The sequence below is a fragment of the Apis florea genome, unplaced genomic scaffold (genome assembly GCF_048593485.1).
Source record: "Apis florea isolate Af1SG1 unplaced genomic scaffold, ASM4859348v1 contig_1615_pilon, whole genome shotgun sequence".
NCBI classification, from domain to species: Eukaryota; Metazoa; Arthropoda; class Insecta; order Hymenoptera; family Apidae; genus Apis; species Apis florea.
This window is the reverse complement of record NW_028256416.1, coordinates 1,976,820-1,999,930: the sequence shown is the minus strand read 5'-3', so window position 1 is coordinate 1,999,930 and position 23,111 is coordinate 1,976,820. Positions and strand designations below refer to the sequence as shown.

General features: G+C 39.8%; 1 protein-coding gene across 2 annotated transcripts in view; it reads right to left on the bottom strand.

Annotated features, from left to right (window-relative positions):
- Dop2R (dopamine D2-like receptor) overlaps positions 1 to 23,111 on the bottom strand; it is a 126,904-nt gene that overhangs the window by 5,836 nt on the left and 97,957 nt on the right. For both annotated transcript variants that reach the window (XR_015290736.1, XM_003690217.4), the window contains exons 2-6: positions 11,208 to 11,317; positions 9,225 to 9,477; positions 8,044 to 8,144; positions 4,437 to 4,631; positions 572 to 1,041 (exon numbers count right to left, since the gene is read on the bottom strand). Coding sequence is in view for 1 of the 2 variants with exons in the window: in XM_003690217.4 (XP_003690265.1) it covers positions 572 to 1,041; positions 4,437 to 4,631; positions 8,044 to 8,144; positions 9,225 to 9,477; positions 11,208 to 11,317 (1,129 nt within the window). In the remaining variant the exon portion in view is untranslated. The remainder of the gene's footprint in view (positions 1 to 571; positions 1,042 to 4,436; positions 4,632 to 8,043; positions 8,145 to 9,224; positions 9,478 to 11,207; positions 11,318 to 23,111) is intronic.

Below are 23,111 nucleotides of genomic sequence, written 5' to 3'. Positions count from 1 at the left end.
GATAGATTCGTCAATTATTACAGAATTAAGAAACAAGCCAACACCAACACATAAAATTAGAAAAAAAAAAAAAGAAAATACGAAATCATCTCAACTTTCTATTCTCGACTCGTTGAAAGAATCGAGGACATACCAAGAACAATGGCCAGCGTTTGATAATACCTTTGATAATATGTCTACCGATCTTTGGAACTTTTTGCAAATTAACGTGTATAGGAAAAAAATCTATGGAATTAAGGAATTAAAAAACAAGCCAACACCAACACATAAAATTAGAAAAAAAAAAAAAAAAGAAAATACGAAATCATCTCAACTTTCTATTCTCGACTCGTTGAAAGACTCGAGGACATACCAAGAACAATGGCCAGTGTTTGATAATACCTTTGATAATATGTCTACCGATCTTTGGAACTTTTTGCAAATTAACGTGTATAGGAAAAAAATCCATGGAATTAAGGAATTAAAAAACAAGCCAACATCAACACATAAAATTAGAAAAAAAAAAAAAAAGAAAATACGAAATCATCTCAACTTTCTATTCTCGACTCGTTGAAAGAGTCGAGGAACATACCAAGAACAATGGCCAGCGTTTTCGTAGCCTTTCGCTCCTTCTTCGCCGAGCTTTTCTCCCGTTTCTTCTTGCTCGCCTTGTTCGCCTTGTATATGGTGAACCGCGATCCGGAGCCGGCATTTTTCTTGTCCTTCTTGCAGGTGGACGAAGCGGACATCACGCTTGGCGTGCGCCCAAGCGGCAGGGGGAGAAGGGAGACGGTGCTCTTGAGCCTCTTCAACTCCTGCTTGTTCGTTTCGCCGCCGTTCTTCCTCGACGCTTGCGAGGCTTGGCTCGCGGCCTTGGCCGGCGGCGAGGACGAGGTCGAGGACGACGGGGCAGACGAGGCGATCCGTGGGTTAGGGCTCGGGCTCGAATTCGTTTCCAGCACGGGTTCGTGAATCACCGCGGTGCTCGCCGCACCCTCGTATCCGGCATCCTTTCTCTGCGCTCCGCCCAGTTGAGCTTGAGCCACTGCGCTGAAACGACAACTGCAATTCGAGTATCAGTAGCGCACGCGTCTCGCTAATGTGTCGTATGCACTCTGGAGAGCTTCTTGTTATTTGTATTAAGTCGTCCACGAGAAATTCAATGTGTCGATACGGATTCACGATTGATAATTAATTAATTTTGATGTGTTTGCATCATTGCTTCGATTAGAAAAGAGCGAGGGGAAGCGAGGGAAGGATAGAGGGAACAATGGTACATTTTATATTATTATATTTTTGTTCCGCTGGGGAATAGGAATGGATTCTACTCGATGAAACTTGCCTCGCAAGCAAATTCGCCTCCATTACTCGCATCGTGACTAGCAATGGAGATTGTTTGGTGTACTCGAATTTAGTATTTTCGCTTTGTGTACGAGAGAGAGAGAGAGCTCTTACTATTCGGATCGATCGAGATCCGAGTATAAATTGGATAACGAAAATTGAAACAGAAACTTGTAGTGAAATCGAAATTTAATATTGGTTTGACCGCTCGAGTGGGTAAGAACCCCACTGGTGTAAAGCATAGCGGAGTTGTGCACTGCTTCGAGGCGAGTCTCGTCGTGTAACTGTAACGAATTCGCGAGAAATTACTTCCCGCAACGAAACGACGCACACGCGGCGTTTCATTCGAAACCTATCGAACAATGAGCTACCGCGTGCATTAACGTGCCCTATCCATTGGCCGTGTACGGCCAACAACAAACCTGTCCATGTAATTAAACTTGCTTGCACCGTCGATGGAACCGCTCTCGGCGATTAGTCTCAAAGACATCTCGCTGCGTGGACCACCACCATTCCCACGCGCTATCCGTATCGATCCTACGATTAGCCGACGTATTATCATCGCGTTACACGGGTTTCCATTGACTCTTTTCGCGTCAATTTATTCAATAAATGGAATGCAATGCACTCGAACATTTGATTACATTTTATCGAATTTTAGATTCTATTATTTTAGATCGTGGAATAATCGAGAAAGAAATCTCACAAAAGTGAGAATTGATTAAAACTTCTATACCTTCAAATTTTTCAATTCTTCAAAGTGTCTACGTTATTGGATACAAATGGATTATAATGGAAATTACACGTATCACCGATTAACTGTTAATTCGTACACTTTGACGTAAGATCGAAATATTAATACAAGAATTAAAATCAAAAATAGACCCATATTGTGTCGTTTAACGCAGCCAACCAAAGAAATCGAATCGTTTACGATCCCTCCTTCCGATTCGTTGTACCTATTCGATTGTGCACGCGGAACATGAACTATATAACTTTTTCCTTTTTACCTCACTTTTACGTTTTGTTATCGTTAAGCTATCGATCGAGGCGACGTGTCTTCCGCGTTCAATCAATACTGGTTACTACTCCAACTTGCTGGACCAGTGGACGTTCCACAAACAAACGAATCGATTTCACAGTGGACCGAGTTTATCGGTGTTTTCTTCCTATTTTTATCGAATGTGTCGGCGCAGTAATTCTTTACGCCAATGAATTATCGACTCCGTGGCCGATATATATATATATATATAAAAAGAAAAAAAAGATTCAACCCTTCCTTTCGTCCAATTTTACGCAGGGAGATATATACGATTCCAATTTTCCATCTCTCGTTTCGTAAGTTTAACGCCCTCCCTCCCGAGATCTCCCTATCTCGTTCAATGGAAGATAAAGGGGCAATTAGTCGGTGACCCGGGGAATTTTGAAAGGAAGACGGCGTTTCGGCATAAAACACCGGCAAATAAGAACCGATGCTATCTTAATTCGCGGATCTAACCAATTAAGATGGAACTTTAGATCGACTCAAGCCCGCTCCTTCCAAACTCTTAACCGAAAATTCATTTCCTCCTGATGAACGGGAAAATAGTATTTCCTTTCCCCCTCCCTCCTTTTTTCTCGTCCAATGTTACGCCGCCCGTTCTCAATGCTAATTGATTCCATCCACCCCTTTGTCCTTGCCCGTTATTGTTTCGTTTCCTTTTTTTTTTTTTTTTTTTTTTTTTCCCCACTCTCGTTAATTTGCCCGGCAAAGTTTCAACGCCTCCTCCGCTCTCCTCATTCGGCCAGAAAAACGAGTCCACATAGGTCCGTTCTTTTTACCCTCTGCCAAGAACATTTTTAACTTCGTTCTAACCCTTGTTATACGTTTTTGCTTGGACTTATCACGCGGCGAAATTCATTAATTAGAAATTCTCGGGTGAGGAAGAGGAAATTAGGTACGAAGGATTTATATAAAAAAGAAGAGAGAGAGAGAGAGAGAGAAAAAGAAAGAAAAGAAATAGGAGGAATTACGCAAACGTTCGTCTTAAGACAAAGAGAGAGAGAGAAAGAGGAATAAAGAGATACATAGACTGCTGGATTTTCATGCGAATACATTTTTCTCATATCACATCTTTTATATAAGTGACATAAATATAGGAGTGTGCAGTTACAAGTCCGCTTGATTAATCGATATGATTAAACCCGAATATAATTAAACAAAGATTCAATTTATTTTAAGCAAATAATTGCGCGAAAGTCATTAGTAAAATCATTATAAGCGATATTTTTCCAAAAATAAATTTATACTTAGCTTAATCTCCTTTGATTAAATTCTATTAAAATTAGGAAAACTTTAAACCGTTATAACTCGGAAGATAATAACTTTCTGTTAACGAATCAACGATCGTTAGAAGCACGGAATCTTCTCCTTTAAAATGTTTTTTTATTCGTCTCGATACAACTTCCCGTTCCCGAGATATCGTCGTATAATGAAAAACTGATGTTCAACTATTTATTTTAAACCCGATTATATCCTATTAAAATTCGAAAAACTTTAAACCGCTATAACTCGAAAGACAATAACTTTCTGTTAACGAATCAACGATCGTTAGAAGCACGGAATCTTCTCCTTTAAAATGTTTTTTTATTCGTCTCGATACAACTTCCCGTTCCCGAGATATCGTCGTGTAAAGAAAAACTTAATTTTTAATCGTTTACTATCTTATCGTTTATTCGGGTCTCTCACTCGCACTGACTTTTCTCACTGACTTATCTCAAACTGCAGATAAGTGACAGACGCGATTCCTGAAAGCAGTGTACATTTCCAAGAAGAAATATAGGTCGCATTCCTAATCTTCCCGCCATCTTAAATACCAGGGAAACTTTAAATCTTCGCATCTCGGTGACCGATCGAGATACCGGAACGGATGGAAAAGCGTTTACAATGGCACGATTTTCTCTGTCTCTTGAATAGATTTCTAATTTTATTTTTATAAAATTGCTCTTTTCTTCGAACGATCTACTATTGCGATATACATAAAATATAAAAAGATATAATTTTTTACGGATGACTGATTCCGTGTCTACGTGAAAATCCAGAGTCTAAAGCCTCTAAAATTTGATTGAATTCTTACGCTGCTTCCTCGACGACAGTGGCCAAAAAGAACTCGGTGCTCTTATCGTTCGAGATGACCACAACAGGATCAAGGGGGGTCTCGTCCTCGTCCTCGTTGCTACCGGAAGCGGTGTTGGTCGGCTCTTCCATGCCGGGAGCCACGAGTGCCGCCGCCCCCAGCGCCGTCTCGGCAAACCTTGCCACAGAATACCCACTACGTGATCTTAGTCAAAAGCCTCTAAAAAAAAGCTTCTACACTTAGCATGCTTTTAGTATTTCCTCGGCGGCGCGCTAATCCGGCAAAAGGGGAAAAGTTAATCTATCATGCACAAAGCGAGGCAGTACGCTTGCGCCTACACTCGCGCCACTTTCGTTCCGAACTTTGCCACGAACAAAGAACCTGGGCTTTTACTTCGTTGAATGTATCCTTCGCGATTCAGAGTGATCCTCGGCTGCCCTCGCTAAAATGAAAGTAATTCTTCTCCGAGAAGAAGCAGGGGGGGGGGGGGGGGAGGGGAGAGAGAGAGAGAGAAAGAAAGATAGAAAAGAGGCGTTCCTGGAACATTTGATATTTCAATTGGCTCGCATTCTATCGATGGAATGGAGGGCAATTATATCGAAAAAGGGCAATTTAGACTTATTTTTGAATAGGATATTTTTATCATTTTTATCATCTTGTGGTAATAATAATAAAAGGGTGGATTTTTAGATTTATCGGTTTTTCCTTCGAGATTATTCGCGCATGAGTAATTTGAACATTTACGAGTGATCGTATTATTGTTCCGAATAATCCAACTTTTGACATTTCAAACGAAATGTCCAGTTTCGATCGATCGATTCGAACAGTTGATGTAATCATCGAGAGATAATAATCGATTTCGACCGAGAAACATTTTTGTTCGATCGCTTCGATTATAATTTTAAAAATTGATTATTGAGAATTTTTAATTATTGGTATTAAGTTCATGGTCGAAGAGCAGGATTGAGTAATTTTGTGCGTGAATAATGTGGACATTGGAAACCGGTCTATTCCGAATAATCGGATTAACGGGGATCCGATTACGTTACAGGTTGGCAATCGGCAAATGACTTAGTATTCAGAGTTCAATCTAAACGATAGTTCCTCAAACTTCGCGTCACTTACTCGGTCATTTACTTTCGCTTTTGGCGACCGATTGGCGACGCTTGCCGATCTCTCGAAAATAATTAATTCTGAAATTTCGTCATTAAAAGAATCGAAAAGTTCCCGTCTAATTAATCCTCTAATTAATCTTAAATACAGTGGAGTCGATCGTTTTAGCACAGAGATCTTAAAATAGAGACAAAGCGATGCGATCGAATGTGCGTAGATTGCAGTATCAGCGTCATACAAGTTATCTCGAGTCGGGTCAGGTCAGGTCAGGTCAGGAAGATTCTACGTATAAAAATGAATTCGATGTGAGAGACGATTAAATTCTTCTTTCGTTCTAAATTTCGAGATAATCGTTTTAAAAACGATTGCACGTTTACAACTTTCGATTAATTCAATCTTCCCAGAAAGAAAAGCGAAGCGTTTCAAATCGCGTTTCAAAAAATCCCACTTCTTACATTCATATTCTATCGTTCGAAGGAACAACACAGATGATATCAAATCAATGCAGCAATCCACGCGAATAAAGGGAGGAGGAGGAGAGGTTTGCGGTTTTGACGGAAATTTTGGGCGAGATTACGTTAAATACACGGGACCCAAGGGAAAAGAGGAGCGTGTAGCCGAAATGTGACCGTCCCCATAAACATCTAAGTCCAATTTATCGATAATGCTGGTACACGTAAACGTAGGAAGTGACCTATAAATAATAATCAGGGCGAGCGAAAGGGCACAGTTAATACTATACAAATTACCCCTAATTGCATTTCTACGTACACGCACGCGCGCGCAAACGTACGCACGCACCCCTACCCCTTCGCCGCGTACAACGCTCGAATATCTCCTTCCCGATCGATTCGAAACGAAACGATCCACTTCAAAATCCTTTCATCGCCGACATCTCGTCGACGCGAGCAATCGACGTCGTGCATCCACAATAATAATAATGATAATATCCTCGTGAAGAAGCGTGAAAGGTGTGAAAGGTCGAGGAAGCGAGGAGAGGTCGAGTCGCCATCTTTCGCCGTCAAGATGAATCTCGAGCTCTTCCGAGAGACGTCTTCTCCTCGTCCGGAGAGAAAAAACAGTGGTATTAAATCATCTTGAAACCACGACAAACAACAGGAGAGTACGCGCCTTTCAATCCGGGGGCTTCCTTCTGCACGGTTCATTCTTCTCGTAGATGAACGGATGCTCGAGGGAAGGGGACAAAAGCCGGCAATTAAATCGAAGAAAAGTTGTTGGCTATTCAAGACAAGTAGAAATGAAGATATTATATATATATATAGGGAAGAGATGCTCCAGGCTTGAATATCTTCTCACGTTCTCTCTCCTCCCTCTTCCTATTTTTCCGTATTCCTTTCTCGCTCTTCCACTCTCCTCTTCCAGCGGCGTATTCTTAGAGGGGGGGCGTCAATCTCTTTGTGAAATCGTCTCGTTGGAATGCAAGGGGCGCGCGAGCGAGAAAATTGAAAAAAATGACTCGGTCGACGGAGCACGCGACACATTCGGAATGAAGGACGGTTCGTCTTTGTCCGCGCCCCAGCAGATCGCATCCTCCTCCCCTTCCCCGTGAATTTATATTCATCCTATGTTTAAACAGCCTGCTCTCCCTTTGATCTCCGAGACGCGAGAAATCGCGTGGAGAGATTGAATATCGATTCATCGCGATGAGCCGTGGTGCCTCATCAGAGAAACTGAACTGTGTACATCTCTCTATCGAGATGTTGACGATGGACGTTTCGTCGTCGAGCATAATAAAGAGATATTCGATCGATGTTCCCTTCCCTTTCCCGAGTCCTTTCAACTCGGGAAATTCTCGTTTACGGGCAAAATTTCTTTCCACGAAGGAGACATTTAACGAATTGGAAATACGGCCTTTGTCGATTTTTTCCCTCTTTGAAAGAAGAAATATAAGACATATATATAAATTTACTTTTTTATAATTTATTTTAATCATCTTTAAGATCCTTGCACGATGAATTTTCTTTAATAATAATAATAATAATAATGATATCTCGTCGTGCAAATTCTTTGCGATCTTTATCTGGGAATTCGATTGAAAATTGGACAAAGGTCGTTTGTGTTCATTACGCATCTTTCGATTGATAAGGGAGTGTTTGTTTGAGTTAGTGGAGGTATGAATTATATTACGGAATCACGCTACTAACAACCACGATGCTTATCTCCATACAACATGCAACAGAGTGACACATGCAAGTGATAAATACAAATATGCATTATATCAACGAAGTATCAGCTTCGATTCCTCGATTCTCTTCGAATTCGAAAAATTTCAAAAAATTAATTACTTTTTATTTCTTTTTCTACCATTACATCAATAGAACGTCGTGAAAATTCATCTCGCATTATAGAATAGCTACGTTTCGTTTCTAGCTAATTTCTAATCCACTTTCTTCCTTGGCATCAATGAAATTCTTAGAAAATTCTTGGTATATTCTTAAAGAATCTTAACAAAGTGTACAAAATATCGGCTCACCTGCGAGTGTGCGCTATGTTCTCTATTATGCTGCCCGGTTTAATGTCGCCCAAATTAGGTTTCCTATTGGCCCTCGCTTTCCTCGCTCTGTTTCGCAGCGCCTGGAAATGGCAAATTGTGAGATGATCGTTTCGAGACAAATGGGGAAAAATCGGTGACGAAATAAATCTTTCCGCGTGACGTACCCGTAACACACCTTTTATCATCACTGTATTGAAAAATATCGACATCTGTCGAAACATTTTTTTCTTTCTTTTTTCTTTCTTTCTTTTTTTTTTTTTTTTTTTAGAAAAAATGCATATAAGGTTTTTTTAAAAAAATTTCAATTCTAAATTTTGTAATGAAGATTTCTCTTTATACGAGACGAGACGATATATCATTTCGAGTATTATTGGTAGGATATTACGAATTTATTATTGTCGAGGAAGATATCTTCGCACAATATTATAACGATGAAACGATGAAAGCAAACAGATAATCGAATCGAGGTTCCGAACCAGGCCTAATAAACGTATACATCTTAACAAACAAAGATAATATCCGGATAATTTCATATCCTTTCAATCTGTACGCGCAAACGAAACGCAACGATTGTTAACACCCTCCCTATTTGAACTCCGTTCCACGTAATTATTATAGCGATATTTCGCGTCATCGGAAATTAATATCATAACGAATGAAAGCAACCATGCAAACAAAATTGTTTATGTATTCCGGCCAATGTAGAATAGCGAAGCAACCGTATTTATGATTAACCGCAACGTAATCGCAAAAGCCAGCATATCTGCGGAACACTTTGCTCCATATGGCGTTAAAATTATATCTACGTAATTTGGTCGAATTTTACTTGCTACGATGAAATTATAAGTTACGGTTAATCGAGCAAATAATCCGATCGATATCTCCATTTATATCCCCCCCCCCTCCTTTCATAAATCACATTCATTTATTTCTCCATCCATCGTTCCTCGTATTTACTTATTTTTCCGATTCGTTTACCCACTCGATGATTCGTTTCTTCTCTTTTTCTCGATATCCTTCGTTACAGAAAAATTGATATTATAAATTATAAAAAGAAAGTCTGTTTGAAGAAAATTGACAATTGGCTGCTCTATTCCGTTCCAAGGAAACAATCTCTCTCTCTCTCTCTCTCTCTCCGCATTCGAAGGACACATTCTTACCTTGAATATGTTGTAGTAGAGAAACACCATGATGATGCAAGGTATGTAGAAGCTGGATAGGCTCGAGTATATGATAAAGTCTGTATTGTAGAAGAGGCATTGGTCCGGTGTCCGGTCGGGGGTGTTATTCAAGCCGAGAACAATCGGGCTGCCGATCGCGGCAGATATCGCCCAGACCAACAGTATCGTCAACCACACTCTTCTATTGTTCTTGTGCTTGGCGTATTTTATCGGCTGGGTCACTGCTATGTATCTGCAATTCAAATTCATCCCGCGTATCGTACGCTGCCCCCACACTCCCTCCACCCCTCGCTTCATGGGCATTACGTTACCGCAAATCGACGATGGATCCGCTAACACCTTGCTAACCCACCCCTCCTCCCTTCCCGCGAATGGCTTGTTCAATTTATTATATCTCCTAGCCTGACCGACGACGCGAATTTCGCAACGGTAATTTTCTGTTTTCATTCCTCTTCTCTTCGAGAAGAGAAAGCGAAAAGTATTTTTCTTTTTTGGAAAATTTCAAATTTTGGGGAATAAAGAGAGCAAGGATTGGAAGGATCGTCGATAATATTTTTCGCGATTCGATTCGATAATATTTTTAATAATTTTAAAGTGAACGAATGGGAATCGAGGTATTGGAGAAATTTTGTATCACCTCGTTCATTTTGTATCATCAAGTTTCGTTCGAGTTGTATCGAAAATATAGAATTGGTATTCGATTCTGACTTCAATTCCTGGTAAAATTGTATTCTCTTCGTGTTCTCGAGTTAATTTCACGGTAGAGAAGAAAATTCCGATTTATTCCGATCGATCAAGATTGTCTAACTCCCCCCCTCCTTCCCCCCTAATTGCTCACGCCATCTTGCGACGAGACGAAATTAATCACATCGAATCGAGAAAGCGGAAAGAAAATCATGATTAATTAAGTTAAATTACTGGTGCTTGTTCTTGAGGATTTCTGGAAGACGGATGACAAGGGACGGATTTGGATTCTCCAACTTTAAGTAAGAATCGCGGCAGGATCTTTAATAAAGTGCACCCATTTTTCCGCATCGCGACACGAATATTTTAACATGCAAATGCGAGAAACTCGGTATTAATCATTCGACTGTATCATTCGCGGATGAATGCGCGTCTTGCCTTCTTCGACGACTATGTCCAACTTAGTCTCAATCTGTGTCGATAGGAATTTATCAGATATGATTTTCGATACACAAGTTCCAAAGGGACGGCGAGAAAAAGAAGAAGGAGAAAGGAAAAAAGAAAAAGAAAACAACTTCGATATCGAATAAATTCTATGAATTGCTCGTAAGTCAGTCTGATTGATTTTATTCCAGCCACGTTCCACGTGGGAAAACAAACGATAGGTTTCGTAAATTTGAAAGAATAACGAAAAAAAAAAAAAAAAAAGAAAAAGAAACTGATCGACCTCTCTTTCGACTGGACGACAGTTATTTCGAAACCTTGACGAAACTTGATTTACAGAAATAGCAGACGTCCCTTTCAACTCGTTTCACAGAACGAACAAACTCGGGTCCTTTTCTCTCCGAGTCTCGTCCGAATTATTCGTGTCACGTAAACCGGTTAAATCAAGCTCCACCCTTTTTCAAGATTTTCGCTGCTTTCTCGACAATCCCAGCTACGTAATTTTGCCGCAATCGTGCAAAACAAATGCAATACGGGCGACCGTTGTATTTTATTCCGTGGAAGGGCTTCGAATTACGTTTATTACATCTCCTCCTCTGTCCATCTTTTTCTATCACGTCGAGAGAGAACGACTCGTAAATCGACTCGCCCTTTCGTTTCGTCCACCAACCGTCACGAATCCCGCGATGTCTCTTTCGGTTTCCTCCAGTTGCACGGATAAAGCAAGGTTTTATGGGCAAGGTCCGATCGACGAAACGTTGTGAATGGATTTCGAGGAAAGAATCAGGGATCGCCTCTCTTCCCTCTCCTTTTTTTTGAAAATGGGACGCTCACCTGTCTATCGAGATTGCTACGAGATTGAAGATGGAACTGGTGCTGCACGTGACGTCCATTGCGATGTAAAAGTCACAGACAAAGCCGGGCAAGCTCCACGACCCGTTTACCTGAAAAATGAATGAACCAACTGTGAAGATTAAAACTCACCACCAATCGTGCCAATTCGGATTAGCTTTCCTCGTTCTGTGGGATCCGCGAATTATCGATCCGATCGATTCATCGTTTAGCTCTCCGTTCGTGCGAATAAACAGGCGGGTAAATGGCACAAGTGGCGTCAAAGAGATCGATTCAAATTGTAAATCTTTAAGAAAAATAATCTGGCGAACGAAAAAAGACACGATTATTCGATATATAATTGATTTATTCGCCTTGATTTAGTTATCTGGTCAGAGTTGGATATTATTTCAAAAAAAAAAAAAAAAAATTAATCAAAATTTCGAGTTATTTTTAAACTTGTTAAACATTATTTAAAATGCTCGTATAACATTTATTCTATGATAATTGTGCGGTTATTCCATGTTTTCGGCAATAAATCATGCGAGTAACTTTTAGCTTTTCTACTTGTCCGACTATAACGCGTTTATACTACTTAACCGCTTCTCGCGTGCGTACATGTTCGTCTGATCCTGATTGACCTATGCTACTCCTCTCACCGTGATTACATTACTCGATTAACCATGATTTACTCGTGCCTCATCACTTGCTCTACTATCCTCGAGAATATGCATATACCGTTCCATCAACAATTCTGCCCTTCCTCCACGGATTCTCAAAAAACAACTATTGGAAATGAGAAAAATAAAATTGTTCCCGCTTCTGAACGTACGATACGCATCGAACAAAATCTCTGAACAATATCAAAAAAGAAAAAGAAAGAAAGAAAGAAAGAAAAAGAAAAAAAAGGAATACCGCTATTTTTTTTTCAAACTAACGATATTCCTCGTTTCCGTCTTCTCATGCTTCCGCTTCGCCATCCGTCTTTTTATTTTCGAAATCACATCCGTGGCCGCGGTAGATCTCCTTCCGTGCGTATCCATACCAAAGCCTGTTCTGTGATTTATTTGGAGCAGCCGTGCCTCGAGTACGGGATCGGACGGGCGCGGGTCGAAACGCGCCTATCACCTCCGGCTATGCGTACACGCTGTCTCCATTCTCTGTTAAACCGGCGGATTTCACAGCGTTGAATTTCCTCTACCTGTGTTATTATTCACCTGCGGTGTATACGCAGGGAAGGGGCCATTCCTCGTTTCGGTTAAATTATTTCGATTGCTTTCACCAATGGCTCCCTATTTTTCCTCTCTCTTTCTCTCTTTTTTCTCGCGTTTGCTCACAATGATTCGAAGAAGCTTAGCCAGGATGAAAATTTAATATTCACACTGGCGCGTGCACGAGGAAATTAACCGGCCGGATTTTCAATCTCTTTGTATCGATCGCGTTCCACGACAACGATAAATTCTTGGGGGGGAAAGGGATTTAGAAAATGGCATTAAGTTGCGTATCTCGTAGCCCGGACATCATATTGATCGGACTGCTATATTTTACGTATAAGCAGAGCAGAAACACGACCAGACTATCGATATTTTATGACATTGTTACATCACTGAAATATATAATGGCGCATTCTTGCTCTATCAAATAGTCACGATTTACTAACTTTCACAAAAAGCGTTATTCTTCTTCTTCTTTTTTCCTTTTTTCGTATTTCGGTGTTTTTTGCAATACTTTCTCAGCGCTTTGGATTATTTTTTTTCTTGTTTTTCGACAGAAAAAATCGTGGAGATGTGGTATTTACACGTACAAACATGTACGTACGATGTTGAACGTAGAAATTCAGCCCGTTAACGATTAATTATTCTTTATCAGAGTTATTCTTTCATCCATATCAATTAAACGAGGAAATTTGTATGAATGATAAAAAAGAAAACAGAGAAAAATTATTGTCTGGATACACACAGGTTTTATACATAAATATACCTCGAGCTCGAAATTCGTGTTCCATTTAAATTTTTTGAAATAATCGTAACTTTGAACATCGTTTTGATGCATCGATTTGTTACGTATTCCTCTAACAATCGAACGATCGGAACCGTATTGTTTTATATCATTTGCGCAAACGAGTTTTATCCAATTATAACGTACAACGTATACGTCGTATGTTTCAAAGGAAACATATATCTCCAAGCAAAGAAGAACTTAACAAACGTTCCACAATGTTTATCGTTAATTCTGATCAAAAACATTTTTTCAAACGCTATTATCCCACACACCGTCACCTCTATTAAAATAGAAATTTTAGATCGGTTTCAAAAAATCGTAAAAAAAAAAAAAAAAAATCAAAGTTGTAAAAGAATACGAAGTGTACAGTGTTAAACGAGTAGGATAAATCTTTATAGTAAGTCTTTACGCTTTTACTACTCTTTTAATTAATTTTACGAACGAGCATCGCTGGTTTAAAAGTAACGCGGAGACGAACAAAAGAATCGTAAAGAAAAAGTTTCATTTTATTCATTATTCATTTTACAATTTGAAAAAAAGTAACAGCTCAGACTTTATATACATATATATATATATTATTATCAGAAATCACACGTTAAATTTACTTTCTCACACGAAGAATTCCAATTTTTTCTAAATTGAATCGAAGTCGCGTTTCTCGATCATTTCAAAGGCGGTTCGTTTTTAGTGGAGCGCGTTCGAAACAAATAGATCACGAGTAGACGACACGTCGTTAATTGCGGGACACAATCGCAAATCCCCGCGGCGTGGCCTGCGCACATCGAGTATAAACATCGTTGTAATCTTTGCGCGAAGTTGAGCCCCGGCCAAAATGCCAATAAACTATTTAGGACGAAGTAATTTAAGAGAGACGTGCGCACCAACTGCAACCAGCTGCTCTGTAACCACACCACACTTGTTATCCGATCCACATTGTTCCGTTACCCTTATTACTTATGAAACAAAGTATGCAAAATTCCTTCTAAACGCGTTTCACTCGTACGAACAAAGCCCCCTTTTAAACCGGCAAATACAGATTATTATCGCATTCCCTAATTTTCTTTGATGAATAATTACACGCTTAACCCACTTAACCAGCCCCGATAAAGACGTAACGACTTTACCGAGGAATTTTAGAAATTGGCCGTGAACTAATTAAACAACCATGATGATAACAATCGTAATTCTTATTTCCTCAAATTTTTTTTTTCCCCCTCGTTTTTTCCATCATTTCCAAATTTCCCAACGTTTATTTCGATCGTTAGGCTGCAATTTTTATCTTATACGATTCGAGCGCACGACACTTCTCGATAGCCCACAGCTTATAGCACGGGTTATTAATAATAAACCCGGGAAGACAAAGCACAACAGGAGCGACGAAAGATTATGCTTGCCGCGGAAGAGGTGCGTTTTATATCTTCCAGCCGTATACCTTCGCATTCGAAGCCCTTTCCACGGGGTTAAATGAGCCGTAACTCCGTTGCGTGTTGCTCGGTAACGCGTCTCCCTCGCCAAGAGGGGGATCCACGTCGACGCGCTTTCTAAATAGACGCGCGTCACTTTTCACGCTGCGTGTCGGACAATTAATCGTCGAATAAATAATCGCCTAACCTAACTGCTTGATCGTCTTAATGCGCGATTCAGACGGAAAATTTGTCCTTGCGATTAATCAATTCAGTTGTCGCTCGAACTTGTGAAGGATTATAATTGGTGGATGGTTTGTTCACTTTACCAATTGGACGATGAATAATTCGAAAGTATGCTTGCTTTTTGATTTTGAGGAGAAAACGACCCTTCCGGCCGATCTAATCTCCCTCTTCGCACGATCAAGTGATTTGTGGCTAGGGTATGAGGGATTATAATTAGAAAGCGTAATGCGAAAGTGCACCTTACGGTTGTTTCAGTGAGCTTAAAGAGAGATGTCGGGAGGAGAATAGCGAAGAAGAGTTTCTTTAATCGTAACTTCGATATACGTTGAAATTTCATTTCCTGTTTAAACACGTATTACACTGCATTCGAAATTATAGGGAAGGGGATAATTTGCATTATAATGATACGCACGATATAGTTAGGTTGAAATCTAGAACACAATAGTAGGTATTTACAATAGGCAGAGGTATTTCGTTATTTGTATCGGTGTGTGGAGGTAAGTTGGCGATTGTTTTATACGTATTTCCAGGATTTTGTTAATTCTCGTAGCATCTAAGGGAAGATGTATTTATCTTGTATTTATCTTCAGAGATACAACGTTGTTTTCGATATTGTTATTCTTCGTATTGTTTCTATTTGCAGGGTAAATATTGGTTTCTCGATATAAGTCGATAAACGATGAAACGAAATTAAGAAGCAGAATGAAAATAAATTAGCTCCAGAGAAAGTTGCTCTTCGTGGTACTCCTGTTTCGATCTACTCCGTATAATATACTCGATCCTCGTGTATAATACAGATCGTGTATGCACTACGCTTGATTGGTTGCAGAGGACGTCAAGGACACCCCCGGTAACACACTCGAAATTGTCGAGCATCGATATCAAGAGTTGTTTAAGAGACAATACGGTTATTAATTTTCCTATAAAATACATATTCCCAATAGTCTCGTATTGTACCAACTTGGAATGAAATTTATATCACCTTTATTTACAATTATATCGACATAAATATATCTAAAGATCGGTAATAATTAAAACTTTCGTATCTTATTCCTCTGTTTCTCTCCTCTTCGTAGAAAATTTATTTCCAACCGAGTATATGATCGGCAACAGGATTCCCTTTTCTCGCAGTTCTTTCGCGAAAAATGACGAGAAATGTTATCTCCTCTTATATGTATATTAAATCCGAAAGCCAGTCGAAAATTCTCAAATTTTAACGAACCACTCTATTTCGTATGCTCGCCAACGACCCTCCCTCTAGATCCATCGGGAGAAAGAGAGAGAGAAAGAGAGAGAAAGCTGCGAATATCGTTGTTTGATGGTCGTTTGGAAAATGAAGCCGTGAAAGTTTCAGAGAAAAACAGGAGCGAACGTTGCTGTTGAAATTTAACGATGTTGAGAAACAGAGAAAGAAAAGGGAGAACGTTTATTTTTTATATATAATAAATTGAGATCTAGAAATAAATTATTATTATTATTATTACGCGAAATAAAATTTATATAATTTGCAACAAGTCGATTCATCAACATGATCGTTACAGGAGAACTTTGATGATTTTTTTTTATACGTTTTCTTTTTTTTTTTTAGTAAATTATAAAAAAAAATTATAAAAATGTATCTTTGATTTTATTTTTTAAATAAAAATACCACGACGTGGTATATACACATATATATTCAAAGATCGGCAAACATAGTTTCACAGGCAAGTCAACAGACGTGTTTTTTATATTTCGACATGTTTTGATCGTTATGCCCGATGAACAGATTCACAGATTACGTATGCAAACTGTTCGTTTGGACATTCATATTAAACCGGTGAATATTAACTTGTTGTCAGCTTCATTTGTACCGACTATTCCAGTTTTTTCTTTCTCTCTCTCTCTCTCTCTTTTTTTCTTTTTCTATCCGCCGGAATATTCACTTCCTTCCTTTTACACCCGGTTGATATTTTTAAATCGAACGATCGCTTTTTTCGCATTCCCCATATTTCACAAAAAATATTCCCTCCCCTCGTATAGCCACTATATTCCATTGACAATTTTCGACTTGATTAAATCACGAATTCACCCCGATATTTAATGTATCACATTTAAAACGCGTCCAGAATTCAATCCAAGCAATTCGACGAACGAACGAACGAACGAACGAATTGCATTTTTCATAGAGTTCACCGTTCGAATATCTCAAAGGGGCAATGTTAGCAACAGACGCTACGCGTTGCTAACAGCAGTTGCTCTCGACGAATAATCGCTCTCAATTCACACCCTCTCGCGAGATGGTGCTCTTGCCAACTTTTTGCCAATTAACAAACGGAGAATACGAAAACTTTCGCTCTCGACGCGCTTCGCGCTGTTGAAGAAAAAACGTACTCTCTCGAGTATTCTCCGCGTAGGTTCTATTCCCAAATGAAACCAGCCCCAAACCCTGAAAGAAGAAACGCCGCGTTGAAAGTTTATCCATACGATAAAAAGTAGTGATTCACCGTATCCTCGCAAAAAGAAAGAGGAAAGAGTGTGTTATAGGGTATAAAGTTCACTGAAATCTTATCTATAATTTTATTACTAGCAATGCTACTATTCTGTAATTGGCATCCTTTTGTTTATCTTCGATACGCGATCTTCAATTGTTCAGTTGCTGTTCTGTACACGTGCACTCATGTGTATAACCAAAAGATATATCCATTCAGCTAAATCAGTATATTTCTCATTTATCGTTCACCACTGTGTAACAAAGAGAAAAGAAAAAAATCCTCAAGAGCAATCCTCTCAAAAATTCCACCCCTGAAATACACAGCCGCGATCCATAAATAGCCGTGCGAGGTTGGTGTGATAGAAGGCGGAAGCGGACGACTATATTCTCCGTGTATGTGTCGGCCACGTTGGGTATCATGTCGGCCGCTTAAATGGGTAACGGCGTCCCTATTAATTCTCGTATCGAGCGGATGCAGTACTCGAAGCGATTCACCCGTCGTAATTCAATGACACGCGGCGGCGGAGGGTCGCGCGCCACCTAAAACGCCGAGGCCTAAAATTGATTTCGAATTGATATAATCGGGAAAGGTAAGCCGGGCGATCTCTGCGCGAGTTTCGAAGGGTGGGCGAGTTTCGAGAAATTGGAGAGGGAAGAGATGTGGATGGATCTAGAGGGGAAGATTCTGGATAGAAATTGTGGAAACGAGTCGAGCCGACGATGGAAAATCTTGGTATTATCTCCGTGAAAGCATCGAGAATTATTTGCAAAGCGTGATCAATTCATGATGGCGCTGTTCGATTCGCGGCATTTCTCGACCGTCAAAGGAGATACGTTTGAGATGGATGAAACTTTATCTCGACGCCTACAGGTAAACAACACGAGGGTGAATCTCACGAGGGTCTCCCGTGAAATTATCAGACATTGTCGTGGCGCGAGAGGTGATCGATCAGAGGGAAAGTCGAACGAAGGTAAGTCTTGGCTTCCTGATCGCTAGATAATTGCTTTCCTCTTCGTTGCGGTTTCGATCCGGAATTTCTCTTTTCGTGATAAAGTTAGCAACTGGCGAAGATCAATGGTGTTGTTACAGTAATCGAGTGAGCGTACGTGTGCTTCGAAAAATTTTGCTTCCTTTTTTCTTTTTTTGTGAAAAATTTCATCGCAACCGATGGAAATGTTATTATTAACGATTGTAACAGCATGTATCTGGCAAAGAGATCGGGGATATCGAAAGCTTGGGAAATAAAGTTTTACTTGTCACGGTGGAAGAGAAAATAACAGCAATGAACGATTTAATACAGGGTTGCCTGGTCGAAACTTGACACGTGGGTAAAAGTGGAAGTTGTTATTATTTTTAAAATCTCTGTGTCGATCCATTCTCAAACGATGATCACTAAACTGTGCGTTTAATTAAAGTTTATCATATTTTCCGTGTGCGTTGCTATTTATTGTTCCAAGCTCAAAGTTAAATAAACAAAAATTTATTTCCTTCTTTTTTTTCTTTATAATTTTTCAACGATTATCTCCACGTCAGGAATTAACCTAAGGATTAACTAAATTAAATTTTTGTTCGAGACAAAATTTTTTTTTTATAATAAAAATCGTCGTCGTTTTTTCGTATTTCCAATTTTCCTTTCACACACACCTTAAACCCCACGCGTGCCGTGAATTACGAAAGTTCTATCGCTTATTTCTTTCGAGGAGACATTTTATCTACGTGATTACTTAGCGCGACTTCGACTCTGAAAACCGAAAGAATCCATCGACGCCCAGTGGCGGAATAAAAATTCTTAGCGGTGTTCCACGGCCATTGCGAAAGTAATGGGCCATCCTACCATCGCCCAGAAATTCCAAGCCGACATTAAAAAGCCATTAAGCCTGTTAACGTGGAATTCCTTGATCTACGATTTTTTTTTTTTTTTCATTCAACTCGTTGGTACAAGTTACCTTCTTGCCGCGTCACATTATTTTCCCAGGTTAAACTCAATTCCCCTAATGGTCTTCATTTTCTCTCTCTCTCTTCTCTCGAGATAAAGCGGGTTTCGTTATCGTGTAGCCCCGTCTCTATTTCTCTCGAATCGAAGCCAAGACGATGACCGATAATCAACGCCCCCTCGAATCGAGACACGTCGCTTGTTTTTAAAACGTTACCAATCTTTCTCAGGCTAAAAATATTTCCTCTCTTCGAGAATGTCGCAAAAGGTACACGAGCCATGTCCATTTCATCGATTTAACGTCTATCCAAAATGCGCACGAAACACGAGAAAATGCGGTGTAAAGCATCTGGCGATGTTTGGCCTCGTTAAATTCGCGAGAAAAAAGAAAGAAAGAAAGAAAGAAACGGTGGAAATTCGAATAGAAATTAAGTATTCGAAACTATCGAATTTCATATCGATGCACGCCTCGATCGAATTTTTCGACGAGGAAGCGACGCATCGATCCTATTTTTATTGCACGGTCGTTAAATTATCGCGATGATCGCGCGAATATCGATAGAGGAGAGGAGCGTGGTTCGAGGGTAATATCGCGTAACGTCGCGTTTCCTGCGTTCCCTCGCCGGAAAAGCGTGGGAAAACTCTTTCGGAATTCGATAACACATAAGTGATTCAGTCGCGTGGAAAGTTATCTCAGTAATCAATTTCACCAACAACGAAATAAACGGGCGTGGAGGTAATAACGTTTCTTGCATCCAGCCTCGTATTTTGAAAATGGATATGACACGCTATCGGCCCGCAATATCGGCTCCTTCGAGATTTTATTGCAGATAGGATGAAGGGCCGATATTGCTTTCGCCCGTTTCCACTGGCCAGACGCCGCCCATTATCACTCCACTTTCATACGTTTTCTTCTTCTTTCGAGCCAGTTATATATATATATCTTTTCTTATTCGTTCCTTTGGATCAGGAGTTGCGAAAGAAAGAACCGAGCCACTGAAAGAATCGATTTATTATTCGTCAGGAAGAAATGAAAATTCTTGTAATTAATCGAGCGGGTACACTCGATTCCAAACGACATGGACGAAACTATGGAAACTCTCTGGATTATAATTCGAGAGTTTACTTCGAGATCTGTTAAAAAAAGAAATTTTCAAAACTATCCTCGATATCAGGGAATTAACCCAACTTTGGAAAGTAACTAGTTAAAAATTTCGAATAAAGTTTACTTCGAGTAATTATTTATTAAAATTAAGAATTGAGAAACATTTATTCGTAACCGTTACAATTGATCCGCTTTTCTCGTATAACCTCGGCCACTACGATTATTCCCCATTATTTATTACCGTTTTCGACAATAAATTGTCGAAATAATAATCTTGTCGAAGTAAACTTCAACTATTAAATTGAATTCCCCGCCGCTGCTCGATATTCTTCACGTTGGAACTTATCCATTTGTAAAGACGTTTCTACCTTTTCTTAGATCAAACCTTCTCCTCCTCTCCCTTTTCCAAATGGAGCGCGACGTAAACTTTCAAAACTTTCCTCCCGTCCAACTTTTTCTTGCAAATTTCACTTTGCAAATCGCGATCGAGGCTATGGGCAAACAAGAAACCATTTGTTAATCCTTGTTGTGACGGTGTAAGGTAAAGTTGAGCAGTGGAGGGTAATTCGTTGGGTAGACGGTTCCACGAATGTTGAGGCGGTTGGGTCAGGGCTGTTTCAGGTTTCGGACACGTAGTTACGACTAAGTCGGGGATCCGATTGAATTTACCTACCCTTCTAAACGTGGTAGCACGACGTGGTATCCAACGAGAAGAGAACCGGAGGATGACGTGAAGGAACTTTCCACGAAACATTCGGGTTAACTTGTATTAATTTAGACGGCCGCCAAGTCCGTCCAGCGCTTTCCTTGGCGTGTTATTAAGTAATAGGAAAATTTCTATCGATTCGATCCGACGGTTGAGAGAGAAAAAAAGAAAAAAAAAAGAAAAAAATGTGAAATCGCTCAAAAGTCATATTCAAGATTGGATATCGAATGATTTGATGAATAAAAAGAAAAAGAAAAGAAGAGAAAAATTAAACGAAATAATATTGAAAGAAAGGAGGAATTTCGATCAATCGCCAAGTTGAACGGAGTTAATTAATCGTGCGATGACGGTAAAACGCACATCGTTGGACGAGGAGACGAAATGATTACACTTAATACGTTTGATCACGATATCGAAAGCGAAATATCTAGGAATCGTATCCACCATTTTCATATCCCGACGGTAATTATAAATAATCGCCAATTCTAATTTGAGCATTATTAGCGATGATAAGCGGGTATTAATTGTAATTGTAACACGAATAGATGCAGCTTAAGGGAGGGGAGGGAGGATAATGTATTGTAGTCGCGTTTCAATTTTGAAGCGCGTTACATACACTGCTATCGATACACGTCCCTCGATGCCGTCGCCTCGATGCAATTCATTTATTTTCGCGTACAGAATACGAATTCGATTAAACAGATTGACGTCCGTCCGAGCAGATTTTATCAGTTCAAATATTTCAAGCAGCGGGCAGTATTTTCCCCCGTTTACCGATTAATTAAAACGTTTGTCCCTCCTCCCTCTCCCCTACTTGATTTACAGTAGTAAACAATGGTGTTGCAATAAAACGACTTATGCGAATGGCTTTAACTGCGTTAAGCATTCGTCCCGTCTGTCAACGAAAAAACCTTTGTCAATTTATCCGACAGGTTGACGGACATTGCGTTTTCACCGTCACATCCTCTCTAGACGCGCGCATCCATCTCGTCATACAAGCGCGGGGAGTAGCTCGCTCTTCAAGGTTCGAACGATTTATTTTTACGAAGGAATTTACGCATTTTTGGAAACGTTTTCGTTTCCTCGGATCGATTTGATTGTCGAAGGATTTATTTCGCGGTGAGAAGTTGCGAGCTTCTCAGAACTTCCATTCCATTTTCCACAAGAGAAAGAATAAAGAAGCTCGAAAAAAAATAATAGCTTTCTCTTTGAGGAATATCGAATTTGGAAAAACATCACATTTTACATTTCACGAAAATTGGAAATTGTTTGTTGGTTTGAAAAGGAAGGCAGAATGTTTAATTAGAGAGCCGCAAAGTTTGTCCAAAGCGAAGAAAACACTTGAGAAGATAATTGTTCAAAGCCGATTCGAGCCAATTTGGAGTAAGATGGACAAAGCGGTAACTTCCTCTGTCTCTTCTCTCTTTATCGATTGATCGTCTGCAACGATCATCTTTCCGGAAAGTGAGGCGACTTCCGATAATCGCGAGATCGATAATAACAGAAGGAAACAGAGATGCGAGCATCAAGGTTCTCGTCGGTGGATCCTGTTACCAACTTCCGAGAATACTCGTTAGCATACAAGTCTTTGGTGATAATGCTCATCTCACCTCGCATCCTATCGAAATCTGAACCGTACACAACGACGTGGCAGCACGCGTTCTAGTTTTACGCCATCTCTATCAATCTAGATCATTGAAAATATCAGGATCGTTTTCATTTAAAATTATTCTAATGAGAATTTAGATACACGTGTTGATATAAATATGAGACGAATATTTTTTTGAATTATTACGAAAAGGTTGTTATCAAAATTTTTACGGTTTCGAGTGGACGATGCGCATTAAACGAATTAGAAACGAACGTGGTGATGGAAACCGGTGAAGTTAATCAGAAATACGGCGAACAGGAATTACCGAACTTCTGTGCATTCGAATCTCATAGGGGTTATAGTTGGTTCGTGGCAATTCTGCTTTGGAAACTGGACACCGTCATGGTGCTTAAACCTCAATGTTTGGTCGTTATGTGACAGGAAACATGTC